A 17,754-nucleotide genomic window follows, 5' to 3' on the forward strand; every position below is an offset into this window, starting at 1 on the left:
ATCATTCTGTTATTAAATCTTGAAGATAAAAATCAGTACATGAGGAAAATGTTTTGCATTGACTATACTGTTTAGTTTGCCCACTGTAGAAAAGTGCTAATGAATAATGACACACACACAATAAAACAAACGGTTGCACTCAAAGTCAGAAAAAATTAAAACATTTATTGGGCATAAATATATTATATATACGCTACAGATACAGTTATGTCTTACATACATAGGATGGTATTTGCAAAAATCTATACATTAAAGTTGATATGGCAGTTTCTTTTATATAATGCATATGAAATTGTCAAACATTTACAATACAAGAAGAAATGTATGAATTTCTTTTATTTTTCATCGGAATGTTGGTTTTAAAACGGTGAGGTAAAAATATGTTTCTCTTTTTGTCTCACTTAAAAAATAGTTGAATACCTGTGAGTCTTTGTACGTTTGTGAAATCGCCAATCTCAGTCAAAATCTCACATAACATGATCAGGAAAAAAAAAGAAAAACTGATCAGAAGGCACAGACGTGGGGATGCTGGGCAAAAACTGTCTCTCACTCTTAATATACCCACCAAATGTGCAGGACCTGTACGGTTGGCGCTATAACATGATCATTTGAAGGAAACAAAGGGGGAAAACAAAAAAAAGCACATAAAGGGAGTACCCTGCCCACAAATACAGAGCCTTTCAGTTAACATTTCATTAACCCCAGACTTTACAATACTAACATAACTGGCCTGCGTTTGGCCAAACACTAATTCAACCTCACCTCTCCCATCGGGGATTAAGGTGTGAAAAGGGGGCTGTGGGTGGGCAATACAAAACATCAGGGGTACAAGGATAGGACACCTCACACATCACCTGTCGACTACAATGCAACAGGCCAGGTAAACGCACCATGAGCACGTGTGAGAAAAGGCACCATAGCCCCCGTGAACGATACTTCCTTCGCTGCTGTAGTTTGCTTTCTGCAGGGAGCAGGGCGCCGGTCGAGAAGCACACAACCATGCTCCAGTAATGCCAACGTCACAGTGATGCCAATGGCAGAATTATGCTAATGAATGTAACAGACTGCGTCGGCAGTAGTGTTTGAAACAGAGGGACAGTTGTGTGTCTCCTCTCGCTTATATTAACCTCATCACAACTATTGCTGGGCATAAAAAAAGTGCTTCAACTCCGTTAGTCATAATGCATTTACCATCTCATTCTATAGCTCTATAGATATCTCTGTATATCATCTCTTAATCTTAAAATACTGGACACAAAATACTCACTACCGCTATACCAGCACTAGCCTGAACAAGGAATCCTCAATGTTATTGTCGTCATCTGCCTAAAAACATTGTGATTGTTTTTGCCACTTTTTTTTTTTCCTTTTAGACCCTTTCAGTGTGAAATCAGGTTGTGTTAAAAACTCTCCTCCAAACGGGGGCTACACATTTCAACATGGCACATTTTGCTTTACAAAACAAAATAATAAAAGATAATATGTAAAGAAGCATAATCACAGATCACATCAATGTTTTTTTTTTTTCGTTTTGAAATATATTAATAGTAAAACTGTAATGCTGTATTGAATCCCTTCGAAAACGCAACATCTAGTGGACACAAGACACCTGCGCTTTGGCAATAAAACAGTAAAAATATATCAGAAGCTTCATTATAACACTAATAGGAAAAAAGCCAAAGGCAGCAACATTTATCCCGATACAAATAACTTGAACTGACCATAAGGCTACATGTCTCTCAAAGCATTACAAAAGCTGCTTGGCTGTGCGTGGCCGAAACCGGAGATGAAAAACAAAGTACATAGCCATTTGGTTACATGATTGAAAAGGCAATAATTGTATGGACAGATGAGCTACAGGTTCCCAACAGCTGCGAGAGAAATACTTAAAGGGTTACTGAGATATGGAATGCTGGCCTTAATCATACAATCTAACATACATCCATTTAAAAAAAATGGAAGAAAACATGCTACAAGGAAAAAATTAGTATATAACTACACTTGACTCTTAATCTTTAAACAATAAATAAATGATGATTGCACTGTAACTGGCATGTAAAGTACTGTATGCAAATATATAGTATAAATAAAACCTAGAAAAGAACTCTAACTTTCTCATCAACTTTGGCAAAGGTATCTTGAGCTAGTAAACCACTTTGCTTACTGACACATACAGGAGCAAGGCACAGCATAAACAGAGGACAAGATACAGCATCAAAAATGAAAGAAAAGGAAGGAAGAAGACAGAGAGGAAATGGGGGAGAGGACACTATGATGATGACAGCATTTGGGATGACAGGATCAGATCTCCCCTCTGTAAGGCCTTGTCCCTGAGGTACGTTACAGGCTGCCAATCAGAGCTAATCATCCCCCCCACCCCCAATCCCTCCTCTCTCACACCCCACCTGACAAAAGAGGACATGTCACACATTAATTGTGTAGGTCAGGGTGACCTCTATGGATCATCAGGCTGTACCTTGGCTTTGTTTTCCGGGTTGGGGGTAAAAAGGGGTTCAGGAGGCAAGGGGGGAGGTCAGCCTCATGTTACATGTGTCAGAATGCCCTGTTCTGCTGAACTGTGTTCTGTCAAAGGCTTGTTTGGTTAGTGAACATTAGTTCATGTCCCCAAAAAACATGTCCATCTGAGGAGAGACCACAGATTTGCTACTGCTCTGATTACATGTCAATAAAGCACCTTTTAAACGGGGTGGGGGTGGGGGGTGGATCCAAAACAAGAGAGAAGCAGCCAGAGCAAAAAGGTAATTAAAGGTAATTATGGGCAGGAGAAGAGAAAAGAGGAGAAGAGTCTTCAAATGTATCGATTCACAGATTAGCTGGGAGGAGAAACTACAGCTTCAGCACTGCTCTGGCTGGCAAATGGCTAAATTTCAAGGGGGTAAAGCCCAAGCCAACTCCTAATGGCTTTCCTGGTAAACACACACACAGCTCTGAGAAGGGTGGCTAGCTGGCAGGCTGTTAGCACTTCTGTTTTTGTGACACTAAGGACATAATGCTGCTACAGCTACAGATAAACAGACTGGAGCAATGGTGTTTGAGATGGTAGAATACGGTAGGACTGGCTGAGGGGCCTCTTGCATGCTCAACCCAGACCTTTCCCAGTAAGTTGCACCAAATCATGATCCAGGCCTGGCTTCCTGAATGCTAAAGCCAGTTTATACTCTGATCCAAGACCAGTGTTTAAAGGTTCCTTCAACCAGGAGCTAATGAACTGATCTCAGAGCCGCTTTTGTGAGCACCTAGAGTTGAATCGCTCACACTGTATTTCAGACTTTACATCGCCATCACTTATATTACATCACTTCTATAGCATCATATATATTTGAACTGGTTTCCCGTTCTTTCTTAGATATAGTAAAATCACAGGATAGCAGCATCTTACACCACACAGATTGCATCACTTTGGTAAATGAATGAGTGAGGGATTGAATGTTAAAAGCTGAGAAGATATGCGATAGACTTCTTAGGATGAAATGTGTTTTTCATTGTCATTGCACGTGCGTAACTGTAAGAGTGTGCATGTATATGTACAAAAATTCTGTACGTGTATGTGTGTGTCTTTGTCAGTCTGTATGTGAGAGCAGGCGCAGACAGCATGAACTGACCGACAACCTGTTGAGGAGTAACAAACTGAATAATAAGGTATGAACGGCTAAAGCTTTTAAGGCCTACGTTGGAATATGGCTGAATGGATAAAGTCTGCACCATAACACAAAAGAAAAAAAAAAATTAAACACTGAAAAACAAAAAAAGTCAATGACCATCAAGAAATATACACGTTTTCTTATCGAATATGTTAAAAAAAAAAAGATACAAATTAAAAAACATGCAAGTCAGTCTGAAGAGCAACTGCTTTGCTCACAGCTATCTTAAGGCTTGATTATCAGTTTTCTTTCCCAACCGAGGTCCAGCTTCCCTCGACAGAAATCTTTAACAAGTGAGACAGACGATGATACAAAGACAACAGAGACGTAGAGAGAAAAGAGGCCAAACTAAGTGAAGGTAGAAGCCAACAGGAACAAGGTGAGGAACACCTGAACCAATACTTCAAAAAAAAAAAAAGCCTTAAAAGTAGATCAAGTGTTTGTTTTGATTTCATTCGCTCTTTCATAGACGTGCGTTTAAAGTTTTTGTGATTTTACTTTCTGTTTCTATCCTATAGTTAAAATTCCCTCACTTCATGAAGAAGTACTGTAGCAAACAGGCCATGAGGATGGAGAAGCCCGCAAACATGCACACAATCAGTGCTGCGAAGCGCTCATCGCTTGAGATTAGGCCCGCCCCTTTGCCTGTTTCCATGGCGCACAGCTCTCCCGATGATGCCGTCTCCTGGCGACGCAGTGTGAACAAGGAGGAGGGGCTCAGTGGTCCGCAAAGTTCCTGGCACGTATCCTGGCAACGGCGGCAGGCGCCCACGCGGAAACGATAGTCTGTGTTGCCCTGGAGAGCAGAGATTTGGAACACACCCTCTTCCCCCTTATAAACCTGCAGGGGGATAAAAGAAAAAACAAAAGTTTTGCTATCGCGTTTTATAAGACCACTTAAGAGTATGCACGTTTTCGTTCGGCTTCACACAATACCCAATGATTTTACCGACAGTGTGCTCATGAGCGAAATTAGTTGCGGTTTCTTGGATTGGACATCTTCAAGCTTGCTTTGGTCACAGCATATGACCCATAATGTGTGTATTGTGAAGTTCTCAGCAGGTGCCCATTTACGAAGGGAAGTGACTTGGGTCACATTTTGAGGATTTACAAAGCCTCATCACTAACCTAGGGTGAGAGGATCAGCCCCTGCTGTTTGAACAACTTCAGTGAATCGTGTCCTAATGAAACATGCTTTTGGCAGGCACCTACCTGAGTCCTGCTAGTTAGAGTATAAGGAGTAAAAATTAAGGGTTAAAAAAAAAGTTTGTGTTCTGTTAACTTCTCCCTTTCTACATATTCCTATTATTTCAAAATTAATTCCTATATTTACTCAGGCAATCAAATAAGAAAATGCCTCTGTGTGTTAGGTGTTGGGAGACCTGAGCGAGATTACACCTGAACCCTAACAAGCACATGCACCTGAAAACAAACTGAATCTTGTAATATGCTACCCCATGACATTAACTCATCTCTAGTGTACCCACTGTTCTGGGCTCAAGGTGCAAGTTATGTCCAGGAGACTTGGAGCTTCAGACTATACAGTATATCATAACGACTGAGGCCTTTAGAGAATGAAGCTGGTTTGGGTTGACAGATATGGGTGTGATCCCAGTCAGAACATCTGGACAGGTGACTAGTCTGCTCATCCCTCCAAGTGCTATGCAGTTCTGTATTTCCCATATTTATGTGCAGCTAACGTTTCCCAGCTTGTTTCTGCATTGTAAATGCTTCGATACTATTAATACTGCAGATTACCTTTGAATTCAAAATGCTGTAGCACTCAGCCCAGGGAAGACATGGTATGTGTGAGAGTGGGAATGTCTGTGTTTGTGTGTCTCTTTGTTCCATGAACATTCGGTCTAGGTGTGTGCATTTTATTCTTCTTTCTTGTTGTGTGGGCAGTTGAGTGCAATATAAAACCTCCCCCATCAATGGAAACTACATTTTCCTGCTGCTATGTGAGATTAGAAAATATCCACTCAGTAATTACTCAAACTTCCATAAAAACATGGATGAACCAAATAACCAGAGCAGGGCTCTGGACCAGAGAGACAGGAGCTCTACCCTCATATGACCTGTGTATGCGAGACAAACCTGTTTGTACTCTGTCTCGCGTCCTACCAGCACCTGAAGCACGTAGCTCACAGGATCCCCTCTCATTGGTGGGATAGTCTCCCATGTGATCTCACACATGTTGCCCTCCAGCTGGTGCACTCTGGGAGCTGTTGGAAAAAAATGGCATCAAAGCACGATATTAATTACACAAACTTAGAAAATGAGTTTGGTTTACAGGGAAGACTGCAAAATGGCAATAATCAACCACAGCTACAGACGCAGCACACAAGTCTGGTTGTTTGTCTACATGTCAGCCCTGTGGGAGCTGGACCCCGCCTCTCGTCCAATTTCATCATGCAACAAAAAATACACTTTGCCTGTGTCTGTTTACCTTTGAGGGCAGGGGGTACAGACTTGGTTGTGCAGAAAGTGTGTGTGTCAGAGAATGGACCCTCCCCAGCATCCTTGATGGCCTGTATTCTAAAACTGTAGCTGCTGGACTCGGTCAATCGCTGAACCTTATAGGTGTGGCTGGGGCCGCGGTAGATCGTCACAAACCTGCACAGAGAACATATGGAAGAGGAAAAGAGAGACAATGTGTCACAAATCTAAAAAGAAAAGAAGAATAAGGGTCAGATGAGAAGGAGGGTGGGACTGACACTGGACAGGAAGAATAAGGAGAAGGTAAAAAGTGAGACAGCGCTGAGAGAAATGTGTAATGAGCTCACAATAGATTAGAAGAGGGAGACGTAGGTGACAGAAAAACTCTCAAGAGGATGGAAAAACGAGGCAGGATACATGGCATTAATCACTGAAGTAGATTTAGGAACTGATTCAGACTGATGTGTTTTTCCTTGTATTTCAGTGACTCATCATGAAAGACATTACTAGTAATAGCTTATTAATAGTTCATAGGGGTACATAACCTTGCTGGCCTGTTTTTATCCTTTTTTTTATATGCTGGCCTCTGTTTGATCACTGCAGTGCTTATTAAATCATCTTTGTTTTGTCATCATAGGCTTAGCATGTGTTACCTTGAGAAATAAGTAGTGGAGACCTTGAAAAGTGAAAGTTATTGGGAAGAGAGAAGAGTGCTTCTTAGCAAAGACAGTAGTGATTTATGGACACACTGAACAAATAGTGACAGGACATAGTCACAAATACGACGAAAATGAGCAGCAGATGTTTCTGCCTGGCTAGATGGACAGACTGATGGACTGAGATAATGAGGGAGGAAATGGGGGTTTGGCAGGGGTTATTTATTTTCACTTTCAGCTTTCAGCACATTAAAGCAAAAGTCAGAGCAAGGAAGTAAGGTATGGAAAAGGGGGAGAAGAGAGAAAGACAAAGGTGACATGGTTAGTGAGAAGAGAGAAGGTGGTGATGAAGGAAACAAGAAATAAAAGAAGGTGACTGGTAATTACAAGAGTGGAGATGATGATGGAGAGAAAGGAGAGATGTGAGAGGTCATGGTTTAGTGGAAGACTATAACTCCAAATGAGCTCTTTATGTGGCTGCACTAGGGAGAAGTGTTGTGGTTCTCTGGCTGATTTGTGAAATTGTTGATCCTTGACCTCAGTGCTGGGTCTTACAGTTGAAACACACAGAGACCCGGTGCTGGCAGAATTTGATAAGTGGCTGCATGAAATGTAAATGCTACATGTATCTAAGTTTCCACTTGATTACTCTCTCAGCTAACAGGTGCATGGCTGAAAAATCATCATCATGAGTTATGACCTCTTCTCATTTGGACAGAGCTGAGTGGTTTCAAAACAGTTAACCCATCAGAACAGAGATTATTAACACACACAAACACATATATAAACTGACCAGGCCACAATTAATGAGATGGAACTACTTTCTTGGTGCCAAACGGTCAACCACTTCATCACAAAAGGAGCAGAGGAGGACAGAGAAAGAGGTTTAAGACAGACAATGTTATTGTTCTCCATGTTTGCTGTATTAGGAATGCAAATATAAGAATTATTCTCACTGATATCATGAATCAGAATATGACTTGCTTCCCTGTTTGTCTGTTATGTTATTGTTATGCTGTGATGCCTGTAACACATGCAGACATCTTAAAACGCCATTTCCAAGCACCCGTGATCAAGCAGCTCACACAGAAGAGGTAATATTTATTTTGGCACGACATTATTCAGCATCTCTATTCTTGCATTTTCATTTTCCAAACCAGGTGGAAGCTTAAAAGCTTTCATGTAAGAACAGAAAGCGACTGACTGTTGTCTTGGGACAACACAACAGAACACATACAGTTTCAGCAAATCTCTAAAGAAGAAATCATTTTGTTCTCCTCAAATATCAAATGTTATCAAGCAGACATTGTACACTGTGATCAGACCTATAGAGATATCAAAACATCTGTGGTAATGCTGAAAACCTGTGTAGGTCTCCCTTTGTCCACACAGAAAATTGATCATCAATCAATAAGATAATTAGTAAAAAAGAAACAGATCCGATAACGGTACTGTCTCATCGCTACCTGGGAAGACTCAAAACACTACAAATGGTTCAATGTCCTGATTTATGGCTCAGCACTCTTTTATCACAGAGGTCTACAGAGAGTTCCTCGGACGTCATGACTTAGCTTTTGTCCTCATGTGCTGTGTGAATTGTGGGAAATCAGTTTAAGTGGACTGTAATCATGATCAAGACACATCTGAGGCAGAATTATAGCAAATCAGATGCACCTGAACACAATTTGAAGTGGAAAAGGCCTTTAATAAAGTGGTTGGTTTTAGCCATTAAAAATTTAATGTATACAGTCAACTGTACAAAAAATAAAGGGAAAATGTTTTTGAAGCAACTACACCCAAGCTTTCTTCCATCTGCAATCATTAAAACCCCACTGTGTCAGAAGGTTGAAGCCTTCCTTGCACTGCACTGACTGTGTTGCTATGACACTCTTATGCTCCCAACACAGGCATTTAGGGTAATACGGATGAGGAGAAAGTGAAATGAGAAAAATCAAAGTCAGCCAGCATTTAAAGGCCATGCGCAAGGGAGAACAGAAGACAAGCAGCGACTCTGCATACAGGTAGATAAGAATGAAAAAAATCAGCCAGAGAAGGAAGGAAAGTAAAGAAAGGGGATTCAATATTGTGAACCTAATAAACCAGCTTTCTTTATCATCTAATACATCCACAAAGAGACGCTGCAGGGTGAGTGTGGGGAGGACAGATGTGGTAAGGAGAAAATTTATGGAAACAAAAAAAAAAAAAAAAACCCATTTCTCCAGAGGTGAAGTCACCTTTCTAGTAATAAAATGAGATGAATAAATATGAATTATTTTAGACTGGCCATAAACATAAACAGATAGTTGCAGGCTCAGGGGCACCCAAAGTCAAAAAACACTTATGTGATTTGGTTAAAAATGGCACTGATGGAATTTACTGACAAAGTGCGACTAGCTATTCAATATGTTTGTTTATGCTAAATAATTTCAGGATTTAATACTTTTCTAAATGCCTCTCCAGTTTCCCTCAGCACCTAAAGATGAGTGATTTAGCATTTCACCAATAACAGAAAATCCTGCAAATTTATTCTAAAAGAGTGTAATGAAAACGCCCAAGGCAGAGTGTGGAGGAGTATGTGTGTGTGTTATCCTGTAAAGGAGCTCAATCCGTTCATCTGGTGACAACCTTTGGCGTACACACAAACACAGTTCAACAAAAAGAGATGCACCGCTAATGCAGCCACTAATACACCTACATGTCCTGCCGCAACCACCAGCAGCTGCAAGTAATGAATCGTAAGCAAAGGTAATTAGGTTGAATGAGTCAGGGAAGCTGGAGTAGGAGAGGACAGAGTGAAATCGTGTTTGTGTATTTGGGCTGTGGGAAAATGATGCCATTTGTATCTGTATTACCAGCTGAATGAAATAACAGCTATCGACCTTGAACGCTTCCATGAAACATGCACCATAATCTTAATGTACATTAACCATAAACACTTGGAACATCAACTATGAACTGGAAAATGTCTGTAAAAACAAATATTTCCTTAGTACTATTCCTGAACTACTTCCCACCCCATATGAATAAAAATGTAACAAAGAGGATTTCAATTTTAAAAATACTTACATTTTACCTCAACTGTTTCCTTCACATGCATAGTGTGGCACAGATAAAATGAAGAGAAATCACACACCGTGACACAGTGAAATGGTACAGTGCTATAAAGAAACTGGTTAGTGAGGAAAGAAAGTGCGGGAACGTGGAAAAACAACATCCCTGCTTCACTTCCACTTGAAGCGACCACTTCTAAAAGTTGGCTATGAGAGTGCAGGAAGGGACAAGTAGAAAAGAAAGAAGAAATAAAGAACGAATAACAAAAACATGGCCAATTTAAAGGCATAAAAAGCCACTCAGGCCCCTTTTCTTCTGAATTCAGAAACAAAAGTCACTCATGTAGTTTTAAATCTCAGATATTTTATCCAATCCAGTTTACATCAGGTTGCAGCACTTGCTCAATAAGAAGTTTGAAAGAAATGCCAGGATGTTTATATACCAAACTACCATCCAAACTAGATCTGGTGCCTGAAAACATATAGAAATGGTCACACCAACACAAATACACACAGCCCAGCATGCATACTAATCACTGTACCAATTAAAAGGGGGTAAATAAAACTTTCCAAATTGTGAAAGCTGCTTTCATTAGGCTGGCAGGGATCATGTCTGCACCAAGCACATTCCTTTGTGTTTGTATGTGTCCGTGTGTTCCAGAGGTTAGCAGTTCAGGAGACCAGATAGAGCCCATCTGTTGCCTTCTGCACTCTGACCCATATCAAGGGTGCCAAAGTACCTGGGTGCCAACTTGATGCCAGCCAAGTCGTAATCCAAACACTGGTAGCTGGTCGGCTAAAACGGTAGAAGACTGGATGGAGGGAGGGAGCGAGGAAATCTGACAGGTGGGCAGACACAAGTGGCTCTTCACTGCTAATCAGTTTCCCTACCTTTTTATTCACCTCTCCCTCACTCCCACAGTTTTTGCTTTGATGCATTAAAGATTCTCTTACATTAGTAAAAATGCCCTCCTCTTGCGCTCTTGTCAATTATGTGTTTTAACTTCCTGGTCACACTCTGCCCATTCCCCTTCCTCCTCAGTCTGCTAATTTTCTCTTTCCCCATTTCTTTCTTGGTTTCTTTTGTCCGACCAGTAGGATAAACGGAGGGTTGATTGTTAGAGGCTATAGCCCAGCCAGCTCTAGATGCTCTCAACGTGACTACTACCTGGTACATCTGGTTATTGCATGCTCACACACAAAACCCAGAAGCACAAAGATCTACACACACTCCTCTAACTAAGCAACCATGCACAAATGCTCCCTCACCTTCTTTCAAGCTGATTATGTTTGTGCTTCTCGTGCTTGTGTGAGTGTGACTGTGGTGTGTGTAGTATTGACCTTCTGGGTCCTGATTTTCTGTATTGACTAGCTGTGTGTTGAGGAGTCTGAGAAAAGTGTTGCAAAGAACATCCTCTAAGCAGCACATCACAGTTTCAATCCCCTTTTATAGCAGCGGTTCTAAAATTAAACCATCCACTAATCTTACCACTGCAGAAATATGACAGAGCTTTTGTTCAAAGGCATCCCAAGAAAACATTTAGAATAATTAATATTCATGTTAAAAAGAAAAACATACAGTGCAGTTACTGGTTCTTTAATTTATGTCCAATGCTCATTGAAATAGGGCTGACTGTTGCTAAAGGTGCTTTCAGATAGGACGTGCCGGGTGCTGTGCTGAAGTTAAGAGAAGTTCAACTTCAAAGTGTCCAGATGCAGAGAACCTGACAGACCACAAAGAAAATGGAGGAGAAGCTGATTTTGGCGGACCCACACCCTCTTCTTCTCTGCTGCAGCTCGTCTCCTCCTCCTCCTCCTCTTCACCAATACAACTAAAGCCAGAGCTTTTCGCTGACATGTAGAAAGATACATCATGCATTCAAGTCCACTGCTCGAAAAACTAAATATCTGTTAACTACTCCCTGGAAAGCCTTTTGGTCACCTAGCAACCGGTGCCCAACATGTGCGCAATTTGTGCATACGCCCTCCTCCACTGTGCTGCGCCCAAACCCCGTGATGAGCGCAGCATGTACCACATCCTATCTGAAAGCCTTTTAATTCAGTTGATAATAAACAATGTCAGCTGGGTCTGGCCCTTAATTTAATAATTCAATACCAGCATTTACTGACCTTTAGTGGAATAGTATCATAACAATACAAATGAATTGTGATAGTGTTACAAAATCTTGCTGTCTAAATGAATTGTTCAAAGAAAAACTGTAATTAAAAACTGAGTGACATTTCATCTGTAATGTGTGCATGTGGTCCAGACAATAGTAAGCTGGATCCCTTCTCACTCTATACCAGGAGGTAAACAATTATGTTAGAGCGCTATAGACTGGTGTGTGCGCTTCACCTGTGGTTCTTATCCTCCATCTGTAGTGTGTAGACCACGTCATCAGCGAGCAGGGCTCTTGTGTGGCTGGCGTTTTCACCCCACTTCAGCTTCAGGCTCTGAGGGCCGGCTGCTGAGCATTCGAGAGGAGGCGGTGCAGGAGGGAGGGGGCGTGTCCACGCCAGCAGATGTGGGCTCATGGGACCGGCGCCAATGCCATTCACCGCCTGGATCCGTACACTGTAAACCACGAAGACGGGGAGAATGAGATTATGATTTGTTTGTTTCAGACTGTTGCAGTATGTAGGGTTATCCTTTATTGAATGGATGCTAATTAATATTCGTGGAGGAATGTCTCAGAAAAGGTCAGCTATGCAACATGTATACCAATATCTGGATTTGAGTGAGAATGTGTGTAGATTTTAAGTCCATGAGCAAAAGTACGTGGACATAAAACCACCGGAAAATGTACAAGCTTGTGCTGTGTGTTTTTGTAGACCTATTTGTCTAATGGTGGAATCATTTTCAGTGAAGAGGCTGACCAAATGTATTAGCTTTGACCCTGGATGCCTCTGTGATGCATTGTTCCATTACTGTTCTCATATATTACAATTCGATGTCCATCCATCCATCCATTCTCGACCACTTATCTGTGGTCAGGTTACGAGGGTAGCAGGTTTAGTAGGGTGGTCCACATGTCCTCCTTCCCTGCAAAGTTTTCCAGCTTCCCCTAGAGGATCCTGAAGTGTTCCCAGGCTACATAAATGAGATATATAATCCCTCCAGCAAATTCTGGCTCTTCCCCAGGGCCTCCTAATAGTTAGACGGGCTCAGGAAAGGTTCAGTGGAAGGCACCCAGGAAGCATCCTAATCAGATACCCAAACAACCTCAATTGGCTCCTTTTGACCCAAAGAAACAGCAGCTCTACTTCAAGCTCCTTCTAGATGTCTGAACCGAGTCCAGCCACCCTACAGAGGAAACTAATGGCTCCCTGTATTCACAATCCCATTCTTTTGGTCACTACCTAAAGCTTGTGACCATAGGTGAAGGCTGAAACATAGATTGACTAGTAAATTGAAAGCTTTACCTTCCAGCTCAGCTCCCTCTTCACCAAAACACTCTGGTCCAACACTTGTATTACTGCTGACACTGAACCACCCTGGCTGTTAGTCTCGTCCTCCATTTTACCCTCACCTAGGAAACAAGCCCCTTGCGATACTCTGAGAATCTGGTGATCCTGATAGCTGGGACTGTTCTGTGGTGCCCTCTTGCCCTGATAAGGGAAACTGGGGAGCCAGATGTGGGAGGGAGTCTCACCGGCAAGCATCCGGTAGTTGGGCCTAGATTCATGGGGCCCATTCCGGCAAAGCCCAAGAAAGTTCACTATTATTAAACTGTGACAGCATTAAGTGAAGATGTGCAAGGATGGCTGTGAAACCTTGTATTTGGGGAAAAATTATACATTAATGACAAAAAAGAATTGTTTTTAAATTAAAGAGGTTCTGTGCAGTCTCTGGACACAGATGATTTCACTGAAAGCATTTAAACATAAATTATGTAGGTTTTTTATAAAATTTTTCCAAAAAAGTAAAAATGTAAATGGATTTTTCCTTTTCAACATACAACTACTGTCACTGAGGACACTTTCCCCAGCATGTACAGAGGGAAAACACCTGAAGTCTAAACACTGTTTATTAATAATGGCCTCAGACATTTTAAACCTACACTAAAGCAGACACAGTCCACTCATGACAGAAACAACAACACCTATTGTGGTCCTTTCCCAAGGCTATATACACAAATAAAGAATGAATAATAATATGTGAAGTACCCCACCGCTGTAAATACCAACCAGAATTACTGTCACCAGCACACACAAAACACTCCCACAGGTAGACACTCATGTACGCACACACACCTACACGTGCACAGACACACACATGCACAGTGTTCTGCTCAGTGGCAGCCTTTATGCAAGAGAACAGAGTGACACTGGGACAAAAACAACCTCAGAATAAAAACAATGGTCTGTGGTCACACTGACTCTTCACAGCCCCCAACCCTGATTAAAAAACTCATTACACAATTACAAAATCACATGGATGCACACACACACACACATGCACACACACACACCATGCTCACATGTAATCACATAATCATTTACAGAGACATAACAACATTTGCTGGTGATTCAGACCAAGCAGCTGTTTATGCAGCCCCAGTACAACAAGGTCTGGCATCACTGTTCATCCAAACATCATACACCAATCAATAACTTTGCCATTAATCATTCATTTTTCTATTGTGTAATTTATAAATAACTAACCATTAGCTGGGTACTACTTCTTTTGGTATTTAGTGCCTTAAAATCTACTGTACATGAGAGATGTTGGTGCTGCCTTGCGTTTTTTTTTTTTTTAAGTGACTGATGAGAGTTTACTGGCATGGACAAGTTTACCAGACAGGCATGTCCTGCTAAAAAAAAAAAAGAAAAGAAAAGATATCATTGATTGTACTATGGGAGATGCAGGATCCACTGTTTTTGGAGCTTTACCAATGCTAAAGTCAGGGTATCTCGATTGAGGTTCCCCAAATTAATGGAGGTTCAAACACAACTGTTGTTAAAGTGAATTTAAAACTTCATATTGGGAATGAGAATGGAGAATTATCTCCTCACTCTCTCTTTGGATCTGTGAAGCATTCCAGCATTTTTTTTTTTAAATCACCGTTTTCATTCGTTGGTCCACCACTTTACTGCTCTTGTTCCCTCTCGCTGCTCTCGTAGTGTCATTTTCAGCCACAGCAGGAAAAAGCTGTTAAAATATACTGTATGTGACCTGCCCAGCGCCAAACCTTACATTCATCAGACTGCAAAGAAACATGACTCCAAACAAATACCAAGAGAGTGCAAATGAAGTGTTAGCTAACATGTTGGTAGTAAAAGGGGTTTAAAATAAATCTGCTAATGCAGGTTTGTTTGTCCATTATTTCACACTGATTTAACAAGATACAACATTTCATATGTTCTGACATCTGATGTTAATGGACGTTAATTCACTCATCAATTAATGTCTGTGGTAACATGACATGAAACGATACAGTGGTGAGTCAAAATGACACCGTGATGAGGTGATCATCATCAACACAGATCACGCTTTATTTTTTTAAATCCAGTAAACATTAGTTCGTAAATCCTACTAATTTAGGTAAGTACCTGTATTCGCTGTCTGGTTGCAGGCCCGTAACAAAGTGACTTGTCCCTGATTCCACAGTCATGCTCATGTCATCCAGGGTGATGATATAAGAGGTGATCTCTGCCCCATTGCTGTTTGGCTCATCCCACTTTAGAAAAAGGCAGGTACACGGGGAGTGACCTGACTCCGAGGAGGCTGGGAGCTCCAGGAGGGTGAGGGATGACACCTGGTCAGGAACTGACGCTGGGGTCCTGAAACTCACTTGCTCGCTGTAAGGACCAGCGCCAGCCTGATTCACTGCCTGAATTGAAGAATAAAAAAATAAATAAAAAAAAAAGAGTGAAACAGGAAAGAGAAAAAGTGAAAAGATTTGGCAGGAACAAGAGTAACACAGCCAAAGAACAAGTAAAGGTAAAACAGAGAGGAGAAAAAGACAAGGAGAGTGGAAGAACACAAGAAAACCAGCAGAGGGAGATGAATTCATACTAGCTGTGAAAGAACATTAGTTTATTCCTTGTGCTGTGTAACACACAGACACTATCCTCCATTAAACACCTTTTGTTATATAGAAGTCAACTTTATTGCCTCCCACAAACTCAGTGAGAAGAAACAATGACAAACTGCCAGCGATATATTTATGACATTCTGAACACCTGCAAAATTTGTGGCTATCAAATGTAATAAGCTAAATAAAATAACCTGTCTTTAAGGAGTGACGGATTTATCGTAATTGGCAAAAATATACAATACTTCCGTGAAAACGAGGCACACTTATTTTTAGTATAGAATTATACCAGCTCCATTTTCCATGAACAGCCCAGCAACTTTACCATGAGTCCACATCCAAGAGGACAGGGTACAAATTTTCAACTGTGCACTTATGTCTTGACTCACTACGTTTGTACATTGTCTGGCAGTAAACTACATATTTTGAGGGTCAGAGACATGAAAAATTACATCTCAGTAATGTTTCTGATTTATGTTCAGCTGTCAAATATATTTTAACAAGATTTAAAAGAAAAAAGAAATGCAAACACTAAATCTTGATTCACCTTATCCTCGTGATAGTGTCTGGCTATCTAAAGTTTTCTCATGAAACAGGTATGTGCTACAGAGCAGCAGGCACATTTACAGGTGCAGAGCATACAGAGTCATAGAGCTCTACTAAGCGTGTCTGTTAGACAAATACAAAGAGATGGAGTACACGTATTTAGGTACCTGAAGAGTCAGGGCACAAACAGAATCAGGTTTCATCAACCTTTCACTGGGCTGTGAGAGCTGGTGTGTTTCTTGCTTCTGATGTTTTCCTTCACTGACATTTGTATGTATGTGTTGTGTTCGTTTTTTTTTTTTACTTCTGTGTGTCTGCACATGTCTGTTCATATAGTTTATAAACCTTTTTTGTGTGCATACATCTCTGTTTGCCTATGCATGAATGCAGTTTGTGCAGATGTGAGTAAGTGTGCATGTATTTCATGCCCATAGGAAGGTTTGGGTGTATGTTACCTGTAGTCTGTAGCAGTAGTCTGTGGCAGGCATCAGATCCGACAGCTCACACTGCGTGGCAGACCCACAGTAGATGAGCTCCATGGGTTCGTCTTCCCTCGCCCACTCCAAACGATATTCAGAGATGTCTGTACCCGACCCCTCAGGACTCTGTAACACACATAAACACACTCAGTTCAGAGTGAAAAGGCTGTCATAAACTGATCCAAAATGGGAAAAAAACCCAAAAGCTGCCTTTCAAACAAAAAGTAAATGTGGAATATAATGTCATGTTAAAAGAGGCCAAAGGGAAATGAGGTACACACTGCCATAAAGCTACATTGCTATGAACCACACAGTCTTCTGGGCCTACTGGTCAACAACAGCCCAGCAGCTACGTTTAAAGTGGCAGGTTTTTATTTCAGTAGAAAAACGAAGGTTGGACATCTTATTTACTGAATTGATTTAACCAATGTTTTAACAGCGTCCAGAGCAGAAAACATAAAAACTTTCTTTCTCGTCTTTGTCTGTACACCTGTCTTTTGCTTCCTTTGCCCACAGAAACTGTTTGGATTATATCTGTGTTCGTCTCACCTCCCAGTTAATCGTTACACAGGTGTTGCTGGTGAGACTGATGAGTGGCGCCCCGCACTGGCCAGGTGGGCCTGCTGCAGTCGTCACCTCTGTTGGCTCAGAGTAGGCTCCGAACTAAATGAGAGGAAGAGACATCACACACACACACACGATTAGAAGTGGAAAACAGAGAACAAATCACACTAGACCGCCTGCATCTGGGACACTCTGACCTAATTGCTATTGCTAATTGCATGGTTCTATCATCATCAGGGAAGTGATTGGGTGTTGTGCATTTTATTTATGGTCTTGCCTGGTGAATTACTAATTTACTATTTCTTTTTTTAAATTATTAC

General features: G+C 41.2%; 1 protein-coding gene across 1 annotated transcript in view; it reads right to left on the reverse strand.

The window, feature by feature from the left end:
- Positions 1-177: 177 nt before the first annotated feature.
- Positions 178-17,754, reverse strand: part of fndc3ba (fibronectin type III domain containing 3Ba) — an 89,382-nt gene continuing 71,805 nt past the window's right edge. Inside the window, 7 exon segments of the mRNA XM_020616616.1 lie at positions 178-4,503; positions 5,760-5,887; positions 6,112-6,278; positions 12,164-12,382; positions 15,361-15,641; positions 16,847-16,996; positions 17,420-17,533. Coding sequence (XP_020472272.1) covers positions 4,192-4,503; positions 5,760-5,887; positions 6,112-6,278; positions 12,164-12,382; positions 15,361-15,641; positions 16,847-16,996; positions 17,420-17,533 — 1,371 coding nt within the window. The 3' untranslated portion in view covers positions 178-4,191.

This window comes from Monopterus albus, unplaced genomic scaffold, assembly GCF_001952655.1.
Source record: "Monopterus albus unplaced genomic scaffold, M_albus_1.0 scaffold176.1, whole genome shotgun sequence".
NCBI classification, from domain to species: Eukaryota; Metazoa; Chordata; class Actinopteri; order Synbranchiformes; family Synbranchidae; genus Monopterus; species Monopterus albus.